Raw genomic sequence first — 13166 nt, 5'->3', positions numbered from 1 at the left:
AGGATGTGCATTTTGTTGGCGGCCAATATTGTGAGCTTTGACGGATGATCGTATCACCATGAAAGGTGTGAATATCATGACTCAACTTGACGGCAGAATTCCATCTTTTCATCAAATGGAATTTAAACTGGACAGTGCACAGCACTCGCCCAGCCTTTTCACTATCATTTTCCACAAACATTTTCACAGAGAACAGACGCATTGCCTTTGTATTGAGTGGATTGGAGGTCGCTGTCAGTGCATGCCAAAGTGGGCTAGTGGCGCAATGGATAACGCGTCTGACTACGGATCAGAAGATTCTAGGTTCGACTCCTGGCTAGCTCGTTGCCAATTTTAGAAAGTGCGCGTCCTCGTACTTGTACTCCTCAACTGAAAAGAGCCACGTCCTAGCCTGTGGACTCTCTGAGTTTGTCATCCTCAGCTATTGTGAAACCTCCACTTGTGAACCTTCATTCTGTGAAAACACATCTCCTGGAAGTGCACAGTATTGCTGGATGAAGGGTAAGTAGAAGTGGACAGACTTTTGTCTTTCCTCATGAGCATTTCAGATGAGAATGGCATTTGAAAGTCAGATCCGAAAATACTCTACAACAAGCAGCTTGATTCTCATGCAAGCAGGTGGCCGTGATCGTATAGTGGTTAGTACTCTGCGTTGTGGTCGCAGCAACCCCGGTTCGATTCCGGGTCACGGCAAGAGTGTCCGACGGAACTACTTTTATGTGATTGCTCTTAAATACCAACCTTTCCTTTGATCGTCATAGTCTTAAACTGGACAGTGCACAGCACTCACCCAGCCTTTTCACTACCATTTTCACTGCATGCCACATGCCTAAAGTCGATGTTGTTCCCTGTGAATATGTGCTGCTTGTTCCCTTCGATAGCTCAGTTGGTAGAGCGGAGGACTGTAGGATGTTAAAACAGGGATCCTTAGGTCGCTGGTTCAACTCCGGCTCGAAGGATGTGCATTTTGTTGGCGTCCAATATTGTGAGCTTTGACGGATGATCGTAACGCCATGAAAGGTGTGAATATCATGACTCAACTTGACGGCAGAATTCTATCTTTTCATCAAATGGAATTTAAACTGGACAGTGCACAGCACTCGCCCAGCCTTTTCACTATCATTTTCCACAAACATTTTCACAGAGAACAGACGCATTGCCTTTGTATTGAGTGGATTGGAGGTCGCTGTCAGTGCATGCCAAAGTGGGCTAGTGGCGCAATGGATAACGCGTCTGACTACGGATCAGAAGATTCTAGGTTCGACTCCTGGCTAGCTCGTTGCCAATTTTAGAAAGTGCGCGTCCTCGTACTTGTACTCCTCAACTGAAAAGAGCCACGTCCTAGCCTGTGGACTCTCTGAGTTTGTCATCCTCAGCTATTGTGAAACCTCCACTTGTGAACCTTCATTCTGTGAAAACACATCTCCTGGAAGTGCACAGTATTGCTGGATGAAGGGTAAGTAGAAGTGGACAGACTTTTGTCTTTCCTCATGAGCATTTCAGATGAGAATGGCATTTGAAAGTCAGTTCTGGAAATACTCTACAACAAGCAGCTTGATTCTCATGCAAGCAGGTGGCCGTGATCGTATAGTGGTTAGTACTCTGCGTTGTGGTCGCAGCAACCCCGGTTCGAATCCGGGTCACGGCAAGAGTGTCCGACGGAACTACTTTTATGTGATTGCTCTTAAATACCAACCTTTCCTTTGATCGTCATAGTCTTAAACTGGACAGTGCACAGCACTCACCCAGCCTTTTCACTACCATTTTCACTGCATGCCACATGCCTAAAGTCGATGTTGTTCCCTGTGAATATACGCTGCTTGTTCCCTTCGATAGCTCAGTTGGTAGAGCGGAGGACTGTAGGATGTTAAAACAGGGATCCTTAGGTCGCTGGTTCAACTCCGGCTCGAAGGATGTGCATTTTGTTGGCGGCCAATATTGTGAGCTTTGACGGATGATCGTAACGCCATGAAAGGTGTGAATATCATGACTCAACTTGACGGCAGAATTCTATCTTTTCATCAAATGGAATTTAAACTGGACAGTGCACAGCACTCGCCCAGCCTTTTCACTATCATTTTCCACAAACATTTTCACAGAGAACAGACGCATTGCCTTTGTATTGAGTGGATTGGAGGTCGCTGTCAGTGCATGCCAAAGTGGGCTAGTGGCGCAATGGATAACGCGTCTGACTACGGATCAGAAGATTCTAGGTTCGACTCCTGGCTAGCTCGTTGCCAATTTTAGAAAGTGCGCGTCCTCGTACTTGTACTCCTCAACTGAAAAGAGCCACGTCCTAGCCTGTGGACTCTCTGAGTTTGTCATCCTCAGCTATTGTGAAACCTCCACTTGTGAACCTTCATTCTGTGAAAACACATCTCCTGGAAGTGCACAGTATTGCTGGATGAAGGGTAAGTAGAAGTGGACAGACTTTTGTCTTTCCTCATGAGCATTTCAGATGAGAATGGCATTTGAAAGTCAGATCCGAAAATACTCTACAACAAGCAGCTTGATTCTCATGCAAGCAGGTGGCCGTGATCGTATAGTGGTTAGTACTCTGCGTTGTGGTCGCAGCAACCCCGGTTCGAATCCGGGTCACGGCAAGAGTGTCCGACGGAACTACTTTTATGTGATTGCTCTTAAATACCAACCTTTCCTTTGATCGTCATAGTCTTAAACTGGACAGTGCACAGCACTCACCCAGCCTTTTCACTACCATTTTCACTGCATGCCACATGCCTAAAGTCGATGTTGTTCCCTGTGAATATGTGCTGCTTGTTCCCTTCGATAGCTCGTGCGCGACGGCGGTTAGACTGTATATTATCCTCCAGTCACGCTCTCCTGTTCTCATCTTTCTTCATTATTCTAAGCCAATCGCGTCGCCCCATTTCCATCTTTCTTCAAAAATGTTAGCCAATCGCCGGGCTGGCTTTCCATCTTTCGCTCGGAGCCAATCAGAAGCTGGCATTCCATCTTTTGCTCCGAGCCAATCACAAGCTAGAATCTTGCCTCGGCATCCCGCCCATAAAGTTACTCCATCAACGCGCCCACTTTATAACGCAGGTACATCGCCGGAGATTTCCATTCATCCACGGAACTTTGTCTCTCAAGGTAAGATGCCTCAAATTCTTGTCACACATAAACTATTGTTTTTTCCGTAGTTAGATCGTTCGTTGTGCTTACTTCGGCTAAACGTTTCCAGGAAAGATCGCTAGCTAGTTAGCGAACTTTGTCATCCAAGTTTAACGTTAACCTGACAGTGTAATAACGTCATAACTTGTAAAAAGGCGGCCGAGCACCTTGCTTGAAACAGTGTATGTGTTTATTCACTAAAATAGCTGTTGCTGTAAGACTTAGTTAGAGCCGAAGTTGTGTTTCTATCGTATTTTTGCCGTGCCATCGCCATTCTTTCATTCATTCATTCATTCGTTGTATCGTCAGGTGTCCAGAGAGCCACTTTATCTTAAAACGCAATATATCATAGAATTGCCCTATTTAACGAGGCTAATGCGTAAAAATGTATTGATAGAAGATGCGTGGAGTTTGTTTGTTGAAGGCGCGAAATTGTATTTCATATTAGCCATGACTGAATAACAGAAAATATGAGCGGGAATCAGACAGTGGGCGCAATTTTCGGATATTAATTTTGATCTCTTTTGGTTATGGATGGCAACAAAAAAACACCGGGCTATGGCTGACGAGGAGTGGATGTCACGTCTACGGAGGTTCGCTGCTTCAGGGGTTTGGCCCTCGGATGCAGGAAACAGGCCTGCTCCCCGCCAGAGAAAGTGGCATCAACTTTATGATAAGGTATAGTTGTATAAAGCAATAAGAGTCACACATGATAAGGCTTTTCCCCCCCTTTTTTTAAATAAGCACTTGATTTTTTTTTTGTCATGAAATATTACAGATTGAGAAATGCCCAGTGCAGCTCAGAGGACAGGCATCTCTCTTTGGGGGGCCACGGACATGTTGCTGCGGTTTCCATAATACTAAGGTATTTTTAAACTAACATCAAATTCTAGTTATGTTGTTTTGTTGTTTTTTTCAAATGACTTCATATGTTTTTATACATCTTTAGCCGTCCAGCTCAGTCTCTGTCACTGCTATGATTGGCACTGCTCAAGGACAAGGCCCTTCAAGCGCCACTCCTTCATCCTCACCATCAGCATTAGCTGGACCTGGGCAGAGTCCTAAAAGGCCCTCTTTGACTATGGCTATGGTAAATCTTTATTCTGTTATTACGTTTACCCACTGACTCTTAACTATATTGACTTCTATGTTTTACACCATTAATAACATCATCATGCATCCTGTAAGATTACATTCCCTTTTCTTTCAGTTTACAAAACCACGGTTTGGTGGGGCCCATGGTGCAGCTTTAAAGCCCAACTTAAATGTTGCTCGGAAACCTGAAAAGGTATTGTATGAAAATGAAATACACAATAGTCTATTATGCCCAATAATGATACATGATTTAAATTTTTTTTATTACCGTGTATTTACTTCTGTGTCTCTCTCAGCCCCTTATTAGTACACCCACCAGTGCCACCACAAACATTGGCACTTCCACATCAACATCAATGAGGACATCTTTCCCTGCTCAGAGTCCCAGAAAGTATATTCAGACCAGCTCCCCTTTCTCTCTACCCCCTTCTCCAGGGTCACCAGCCACTGCTAGAGCTGTAAGAATCCTTATTGACAATTTTTTGTTGTTGCAAAACTTTACCTAAAGAGTTCAGTAATTAATTATTATAATTAATGTTGTCTTTGTGTGTCTCTGTCTGTGCATACTTTTTTATTATTAGGTTGGAACAGCTGCATCCTCCAGGGCCACTTCTGCCACTGCTGTCTCTACCACCTCTGCTACTGCGGTCTCTGCCACTGCGGTCTCTACCACCTCTGCCACTGCGGTCTCTACCACCTCTGCCACTGCGGTCTCTACCACCTCTGCCACTGCGGTCTCTACCACCTCTGCCACTGCTGTCTCTGCCACCTCTTCCACTCCTGGTCCTGATACACCAGTGGAGGACGTGTTGGCTGCTGCTGGCCCTGACACACCCTGGCTGCCAGTGAAAATGAGGAAGACCATCCCCCTCCAGGACCAGAGATGGATCTCTGCAGCTCTGTGGAGAAACCAGCGGCTACGGTCTGACCTGAGGCTGTGGTACGAGCCACCAGAGCCAGCGCTCATCTATCATCAGGCTCCCACTCCTGAGCGCTTTTTCAACCATCGGCTTCTTGTGTGGATGCCGTATCATTTGTGGAAGGTCAGACTAACCTGTCCTGTGTGTGGGAAGCAGCTGGTGGGATATGGTGCACACAAGAGAGCCCGTCAGGTCCTTGATGTGGACAGGTACTACCTGATGGTCACAGAGACACTCAGGTGCAACAGCGTTGGTTGCAAAACCAACTACCTGTCTAGCAGCCAGACCATCCTGGACCAGCTGGACCTGGCTCACCGGCTTGAATTCAGGCTCATCTTGACTCAGAGGTGAGTATAAAGACACAACTATAATGAGCATATTAAAAAAAATGTTAATGAGGATACATATTACTGTGTCATGTTGTTGATTTGAAAAATGTCTGTCATTGAAACAAAATAATGTAAGAGGTGGAGTGTCTTTTTGTGTGTGTCTAACTGTGTCTGTCTCTTCCCATTCTTTTCATACAGATATGCTTGTGACATCCGGGTCATCCGCTTCCTGCGGGAGAGGACCCTGGGCAACAGCCCGTCACGCTTGGTGAAGCAGCTGAAGGAGAACCACAGCGAGGAGTGGCTAAAGCGCCTTTGCCAGTATCTTGGGGCATGCTCGGACTTTGTGGGCCGGCCCAGCCTGTTCCCTGTGGTGTTTCAGGACCCGCCTGAGCCTGTGGCCATTCCCACATACAAGTGGATGCTGGCGGTCTACGGGCGGGACATCCTGAGCAGGCTGGACCACATCAAAGCCAGGATCACGTCCACCTTTGGCTCCATCCTGAAGATGGACTCCACAAAGAAGGTACAATTCCTGATCACTGCTTTTATTCTCATTTTATAATTCAACAATAACCTAAAAAGGATATTCTTCATATTAAGCATTGTTAATTGTTATTTTACCTGTTATAGCTCTTATACTTACAAAGTGTAAATCAATACAGAAAAATGTATGTATTATGTATTTAGACCTACAGTATGTCACTAATTGTTTCCTGTGTTCTTGGTGTTTTCAGATCACCAAGAAGTTGTCGGGTATGGCTAAGGGGACCGCCCTCTGGCTTTCCTCTGTCAGTAATGAGGTGGGTCAGATCTTGATCAGTGTCCTGACTGCTCAGGAAGGCTCTGGACTTGATCTGATGGCGGCTGACCTCATCCGGAGATACAGGGAAGCTGGTGTGGCTCCTCCAAAGCTCCTGTATGTGGACTGTGGTTGTTGTAAGCAGGATGGGGAGGAAACAAAGTTAAAGGCCAGATTTGGTGGATGGCCAGACGTTGTAGTGAAGCTTGACATCTACCACTTCATGCGCCGGCTGGCATCAGGATGCACCAAAGATGCCCATCCCCTTTACCCCATCTTCATGGCTCGTCTGTCCTGCTGCATCTTTGAGTGGGATGCAGGAGACGTTGCCTTGCTGCGCCGGGTCAAGAGGGAGCAGCTGAAACGGGAGGGTGTTCCTGGCATCACGGACGACATGGTCAACCAGAACATCAAGAAGAGTGAGCTGGCACTCTACTGCAGAAGAAGGACAAGAGGAGAGAAGGAGACCATCTCTCTGATTGACCTCCTTCTGCATGAGCTGATGGGGGAGAAGGGCTGTGACTTCCTTGGTGTGCCACTCCTAGATGGGGAAAGAATGCCCATCATCTGGGAGCAGCAGAGGAAGCACGTCAAGTGCATCCAGGATGAGCCAGGTGTTCCTCTCTACACAGAGACGGGATCATCCACCAAGGAGGGCATCAGCCTGACCACCTACAGGTGTGCCAGGGGCTCAACATCTCTGGAGTCCTTTCACTGCCATCTGGCCAGGTTCATTCCAGGTCAGTCACCTAGCTCTTTGACATAAAGTATTTAGCATAAAATGTTTCTCCTGGCGTTGTACACAGTGCTCACCGTATTAATTAAAAATGTATTGCTTTTATTTTAAGGAACAAGTGCCAACAGTCTGAATTTTCAGCTGTACCTCCTGGAAGGCCTGAACAGGTGGAATCAGGACCGTGGTGCTGCAGCGCTGGCTGTCAAACCGCCTTCACTCCTCACCTACTCAGGGGACCTTGTGCACTGTGTCAACACCTACAGTCTCAAGGTGTTTGGAAGGAAACTTGGCCCCTCCTTCCAACCCCCTGCAGTGTATACTGGTGTGTGCAACTTTCCCATCATAATTAACATGTGTGATGATCATAGGGCTAATGTTGTCTGGTCTGGTCGGAGTCTGGAGAGTTCGCTTTGTACCTGGCTGGTAGTGACAGTAGGAAGCTGGGCTGTGAGGGGGGGGTGCTGTTCTTTGAAGCTGCTGGTGGGGATCTAAGAGAGGGGACAGTAAACAGATCCTTGAAGCGAGGGAAGGAGGGAGGAGTCTCCAGCAGAGGTGTGAATAGGGGAAGAACAAAGAGAGACATGATTGATTAAGGTCCCCTCTGATCAGTATGCAGGAGCTGGGGTGCTGACTTTGTAGTCCTATGATGAAAGTGTGTTTGACTATTTATGGTTCTGTTTAATTTAATTTGAACAGTATGTTTTTGTACTCAATGAGATCAAAATAGAAAAATCATGATGAATTGAGAATTGTTTGATTTATCTGTTTAATTATATACTTCTGTATTCTCTTTTCCTTCCCAGGAGAGCTGATTGGTATTGATTACCTGTACCGCCAGACAGGAAGGGCAATGCAGGATGTTGATCCTGACACGGAGGAGACGGAACAAATGCTGGAGGATGTGGCTGTTGAGGAGGAACCAGAGGATGAGGGTTTTGAAGATGCTGGCTTTGACCCCACACTCATCTTGCTGGAGCAAACCACTCTCAGCCAGTCTAGACCACAGCCTTCAACCACCACCACCAGCATGTCGTCTGCTGCCCCAGCTTCAACCACCACCAGCATGTCGTCTGCTGCCCCAGCTTCAACCACCACCAGCATGTCGTCTGCTGCCCCAGCTTCAACCACCACCAGCATGTCGTCTGCTGCCCCAGCTTCAACCACCACCAGCATGTCGTCTGCTGCCCCAGCTTCAACCACCACCAGCATGTCGTCTGCTGCCCCAGCTTCAACCACCACCAGCATGTCGTCTGCTGCCCCAGCTTCAACCACCACCAGCATGTCGTCTGCTGCCCCAGCTTCAACCACCACCAGCATGTCGTCTGCTGCCCCAGCTTCAACCACCACCAGCATGTCGTCTGCTGCCCCAGCTCCTACCACCAGCATGTCGTCTGCTGCCCCAGCTTCAACCACCACCAGCATGTCGTCTGCTGCCCCAGCTTCAACCACCACCAGCATGTCGTCTGCTGTCCCAGCTTCAACCACCACCAGCATGTCGTCTGCTGCCCCAGCATCAGGTGCAACTCCAGCTTCACCTGACCAACTGTTGGTAAGTGTTTGTGTAATGTACTGCATCATTCTGTATCACATTTGTTTCTTAGATTTCCTTCCAATTTCCGAATTATTATATTTTAATATTATAATATTTTCCAGGCGGTTGATGAGCACAACATGCCAGGAATGGAGCATGTTGACAACCTGGCAGAGTTCTTGGTGGGGCTGAGGAATCAGACTGCCCTAACGCTCACCAACCAGCAGACCAGCACCATTGTGGGGTTGTGGCAAGACCTTCTGCCCTATGACCAGCAGCGGGTGATCTATGCAGCGAGGCACCAAGAAAAACTAAAAACGGGGTATTTCAGGTCACCCAAAAAGGCCGAATTCACACCAGGAACAGACAGCATGACGCGCTATGTCCTTGGGTCAGCTGGATCCCCTGCTCAGTGGCCTGACTGTTGTCGCCTGGTAGAGGCCATCTTTATTAGACTATGTCAGCTTCACAAGAGCCCCAAGAAGCTGAGAAAGGGCAGCAGCCTGTCAAGATGGACGCTGATCCTTGAAGATTATAGGAAAATAAGACAGCTGGTCCGGGACAATGGTACAGTGATGAAGGACACTAATCTTCAGTTGTATGAGGTGAATCAGACCACCCTCACCCAGTGGCACAACAGCCGATTGAAGAGGCAGGATTGTGCAGTCCTTCTGCAGGGGGTCAACCTGCCTGCCCCTCTGCCTGTAGCACTTGTGCCTCTGCCACCAGCTCTTGTGCGCCCTACCCTTCCCCCTCAGCAGCTTCTCCCTCAGCATCCATATCATCTGCCTGTTAGTACAGCAGGACAGGCAAAGAGGAAGAACAGCAGTCAACATCCCATCCGGCCAAAGGCGCCCTTTCAGAGACAGTTATTTGCAGCTGCCTCTGCTACAGCCCCTGTTATTCCAGCCCCTGCCCAAAGCCCATTCCTGTTTTTCGCTGTGCCTCAAGTTCCCTCTGCCAGGCCTATCGTCCCTGCTGGCCCTCTTCCCCCTCCAACCCCTACTCCGAGGCCCTACAACCGCACTGTTAATTACAATAAATGTAGTAAGTGCCACCAGCCAAGAAATAAAGAAAGTGGCCACAGCCAATTCCGTGGCTACATTTATTGTCCGTCCACTGCTGGGATGCCACTGGAGCAGTGGCTTGAGGACATCAAGGAGAAAAGGGCAGAGAAGAGATAAACTCTGTCTCATTCTGGCTTTGACCCCACACTCATCTTGCAGGAGCAAACCACTCTCAGCCAGTCTAGACCACAGCCTTCTACCACCACTAGCATGTCGTCTGCTGCCCCAGCTTCAACCACCACCAGCATGTCGTCTGCTGTCCCAGCTTCAACCACCACCAGCATGTCGTCTGCTGTCCCAGCTTCAACCACCACCAGCATGTCGTCTGCTGCCCCAGCTTCAACCACCACCAGCATGTCGTCTGCTGCCCCAGCTTCAACCACCACCAGCATGTCGTCTGCTGCCCCAGCTTCTACGACATCAAGGAGAAAAGGGCAGAGAAGAGATAAACTCTATCTCATTCAGAATTCATTCAATTTTTCAATTTGTATATAAAACTTGTATATATTTCAATAAATGTGTGTTTCTGCTACATTTCTTTCATTTCACTTATTGCCTAGCAGTATGACACAGTAATAGAATAATAATATTGCAATTCCTATAATATTTGAATTGTATACCACTTTACTTCTGACAAAAAAACAAAAAACAAACACAATATCACTTTCTTACACATTATAAATGCTAAATAGAATGAAGTATTGATTTAATTCAAACTAGATACGGATAAGTGCTTTGATTTTAAATTACTTTATCATATGAACAACTTAAAACATGCATCATTTTGGTCCAGGCAGGATTCGAACCGCTGATCTTCAGATCCAAACTTCCTTATTCTCCCCCTTACGAAAAACAAATAATTTTGGGTAATTTCTGAAATTTAATAAAAAAGAATGACTTGGAGTAACTTTTTGACTCAGAAGGACAATGTAGAGTTCTAATTTATTTCAAATTTTTCCTCATTTTCTTCCTTTTCCTCTTCTTTCTTCTTCCCTCTTCTTCCCCCTTCTTCCCCTTCTTTCCTCTTTCTTCCCCCCCCCATACAGTCTATTGTTCCCCAGCTTTAGCTCAGTTGGTAGAGCGGAGGACTGTAGGATGTTAAAACAGGGATCCTTAGGTCGCTGGTTCAACTCCGGCTCGAAGGATGTGCATTTTGTTGGCGTCCAATATTGTGAGCTTTGACGGATGATCGTAACGCCATGAAAGGTGTGAATATCATGACTCAACTTGACGGCAGAATTCTATCTTTTCATCAAATGGAATTTAAACTGGACAGTGCACAGCACTCGCCCAGCCTTTTCACTATCATTTTCCACAAACATTTTCACAGAGAACAGACGCATTGCCTTTGTATTGAGTGGATTGGAGGTCGCTGTCAGTGCATGCCAAAGTGGGCTAGTGGCGCAATGGATAACGCGTCTGACTACGGATCAGAAGATTCTAGGTTCGACTCCTGGCTAGCTCGTTGCTAATTTTAGAAAGTGCGCGTCCTCGTACTTGTACTCCTCAACTGAAAAGAGCCACGTCCTAGCCTGTGGACTCTCTGAGTTTGTCATCCTCAGCTATTGTGAAACCTCCACTTGTGAACCTTCATTCTGTGAAAACACATCTCCTGGAAGTGCACAGTATTGCTGGATGAAGGGTAAGTAGAAGTGGACAGACTTTTGTCTTTCCTCATGAGCATTTCAGATGAGAATGGCATTTGAAAGTCAGATCCGAAAATACTCTACAACAAGCAGCTTGATTCTCATGCAAGCAGGTGGCCGTGATCGTATAGTGGTTAGTACTCTGCGTTGTGGTCGCAGCAACCCCGGTTCGATTCCGGGTCACGGCAAGAGTGTCCGACGGAACTACTTTTATGTGATTGCTCTTAAATACCAACCTTTCCTTTGATCGTCATAGTCTTAAACTGGACAGTGCACAGCACTCACCCAGCCTTTTCACTACCATTTTCACTGCATGCCACATGCCTAAAGTCGATGTTGTTCCCTGTGAATATGTGCTGCTTGTTCCCTTCGATAGCTCAGTTGGTAGAGCGGAGGACTGTAGGATGTTAAAACAGGTATCCTTAGGTCGCTGGTTCAACTCCGGCTCGAAGGATGTGCATTTTGTTGGCGGCCAATATTGTGAGCTTTGACGGATGATCGTATCACCATGAAAGGTGTGAATATCATGACTCAACTTGACGGCAGAATTCTATCTTTTCATCAAATGGAATTTAAACTGGACAGTGCACAGCACTCGCCCAGCCTTTTCACTATCATTTTCCACAAACATTTTCACAGAGAACAGACGCATTGCCTTTGTATTGAGTGGATTGGAGGTCGCTGTCAGTGCATGCCAAAGTGGGCTAGTGGCGCAATGGATAACGCGTCTGACTACGGATCAGAAGATTCTAGGTTCGACTCCTGGCTAGCTCGTTGCCAATTTTAGAAAGTGCGCGTCCTCGGACTTGTACTCCTCAACTGAAAAGAGCCACGTCCTAGCCTGTGGACTCTTTGACTTTGTCATCCTCAGCTATTGTGAAACCTCCACTTGTGAACCTTCATTCTGTGAAAACACATCTCCTGGAAGTGCACAGTATTGCTGGATGAAGGGTAAGTAGAAGTGGACAGACTTTTGTCTTTCCTCATGAGCATTTCAGATGAGAATGGCATTTGAAAGTCAGTTCTGAAAATACTCTACAACAAGCAGCTTGATTCTCATGCAAGCAGGTGGCCGTGATCGTATAGTGGTTAGTACTCTGCGTTGTGGTCGCAGCAACCCCGGTTCGAATCCGGGTCACGGCAAGAGTGTCCGACGGAACTACATTTATGTGATTGCTCTTAAATACCAACCTTTCCTTTGATCGTCATAGTCTTAAACTGGACAGTGCACAGCACTCACCCAGCCTTTTCACTACCATTTTCACTGCATGCCACATGCCTAAAGTCGATGTTGTTCCCTGTGAATATGTGCTGCTTGTTCCCTTCGATAGCTCAGTTGGTAGAGCGGAGGACTGTAGGATGTTAAAACAGGTATCCTTAGGTCGCTGGTTCAACTCCGGCTCGAAGGATGTGCATTTTGTTGGCGGCCAATATTGTGAGCTTTGACGGATGATCGTATCACCATGAAAGGTGTGAATATCATGACTCAACTTGACGGCAGAATTCTATCTTTTCATCAAATGGAATTTAAACTGGACAGTGCACAGCACTCGCCCAGCCTTTTCACTATCATTTTCCACAAACATTTTCACAGAGAACAGACGCATTGCCTTTGTATTGAGTGGATTGGAGGTCGCTGTCAGTGCATGCCAAAGTGGGCTAGTGGCGCAATGGATAACGCGTCTGACTACGGATCAGAAGATTCTAGGTTCGACTCCTGGCTAGCTCGTTGCCAATTTTAGAAGGTGCGCGTCCTCGTACTTGTACTCCTCAACTGAAAAGAGCCACGTCCTAGCCTGTGGACTCTTTGAGTTTGTCATCCTCAGCTATTGTGAAACCTCCACTTGTGAACCTTCATTCTGTGAAAACACATCTCCTGGAAGTGCACAGTATTGCTGGATGAAGGGT

The 13166-nt window shown here is 46.9% G+C and overlaps 2 protein-coding genes across 2 annotated transcripts; both read left to right on the top strand.

The window, feature by feature from the left end:
* Positions 1 to 2900: 2900 nt before the first annotated feature.
* On the top strand, positions 2901 to 8013 carry LOC306831228 (uncharacterized protein; the record flags this gene model as incomplete). Its single annotated transcript, XM_079355186.1, has 11 exons — positions 2901 to 3810; positions 3911 to 3997; positions 4082 to 4222; positions 4343 to 4420; positions 4524 to 4685; positions 4809 to 5494; positions 5675 to 6002; positions 6214 to 7018; positions 7127 to 7336; positions 7818 to 7946; positions 7991 to 8013. Exons 1-11 carry the CDS (start codon positions 3667 to 3669, stop codon positions 8011 to 8013), a joined length of 2793 nt encoding a protein of 930 aa, XP_079211312.1. The 5' UTR covers positions 2901 to 3666.
* Positions 8014 to 8492: 479 nt separating this feature from the next.
* LOC306832051 (uncharacterized protein) lies at positions 8493 to 10042 on the top strand. Its single transcript, XM_079356442.1, has 2 exons — positions 8493 to 8563; positions 8668 to 10042. Exons 1-2 carry the CDS (start codon positions 8507 to 8509, stop codon positions 9727 to 9729), a joined length of 1119 nt encoding a protein of 372 aa, XP_079212568.1. The 5' UTR covers positions 8493 to 8506; the 3' UTR covers positions 9730 to 10042.
* The last annotated feature ends 3124 nt before the right edge of the window (positions 10043 to 13166 follow it).

Source organism: Symphodus melops (genome assembly GCF_947650265.1).
Source record: "Symphodus melops genome assembly, chromosome: 11".
Lineage (NCBI taxonomy): Eukaryota > Metazoa > Chordata > Actinopteri > Labriformes > Labridae > Symphodus > Symphodus melops.
Note: the sequence above shows the minus strand (reverse complement) of the source record. Positions and strands in the feature narration are given on the sequence as shown.

Excerpts from the sequence above, each read along its gene's own strand:
- LOC306832051 (XM_079356442.1), top strand. The coding sequence starts at position 8,507 with ATGTCGTCTGCTGCCCCAGCATCAGGTGCAACTCCAGCTTCACCTGAC. Across the intron at positions 8,564-8,667 it reads CTTCACCTGACCAACTGTTG|GCGGTTGATGAGCACAACAT; the intron begins GTAAGTGTTTGT and ends AATATTTTCCAG.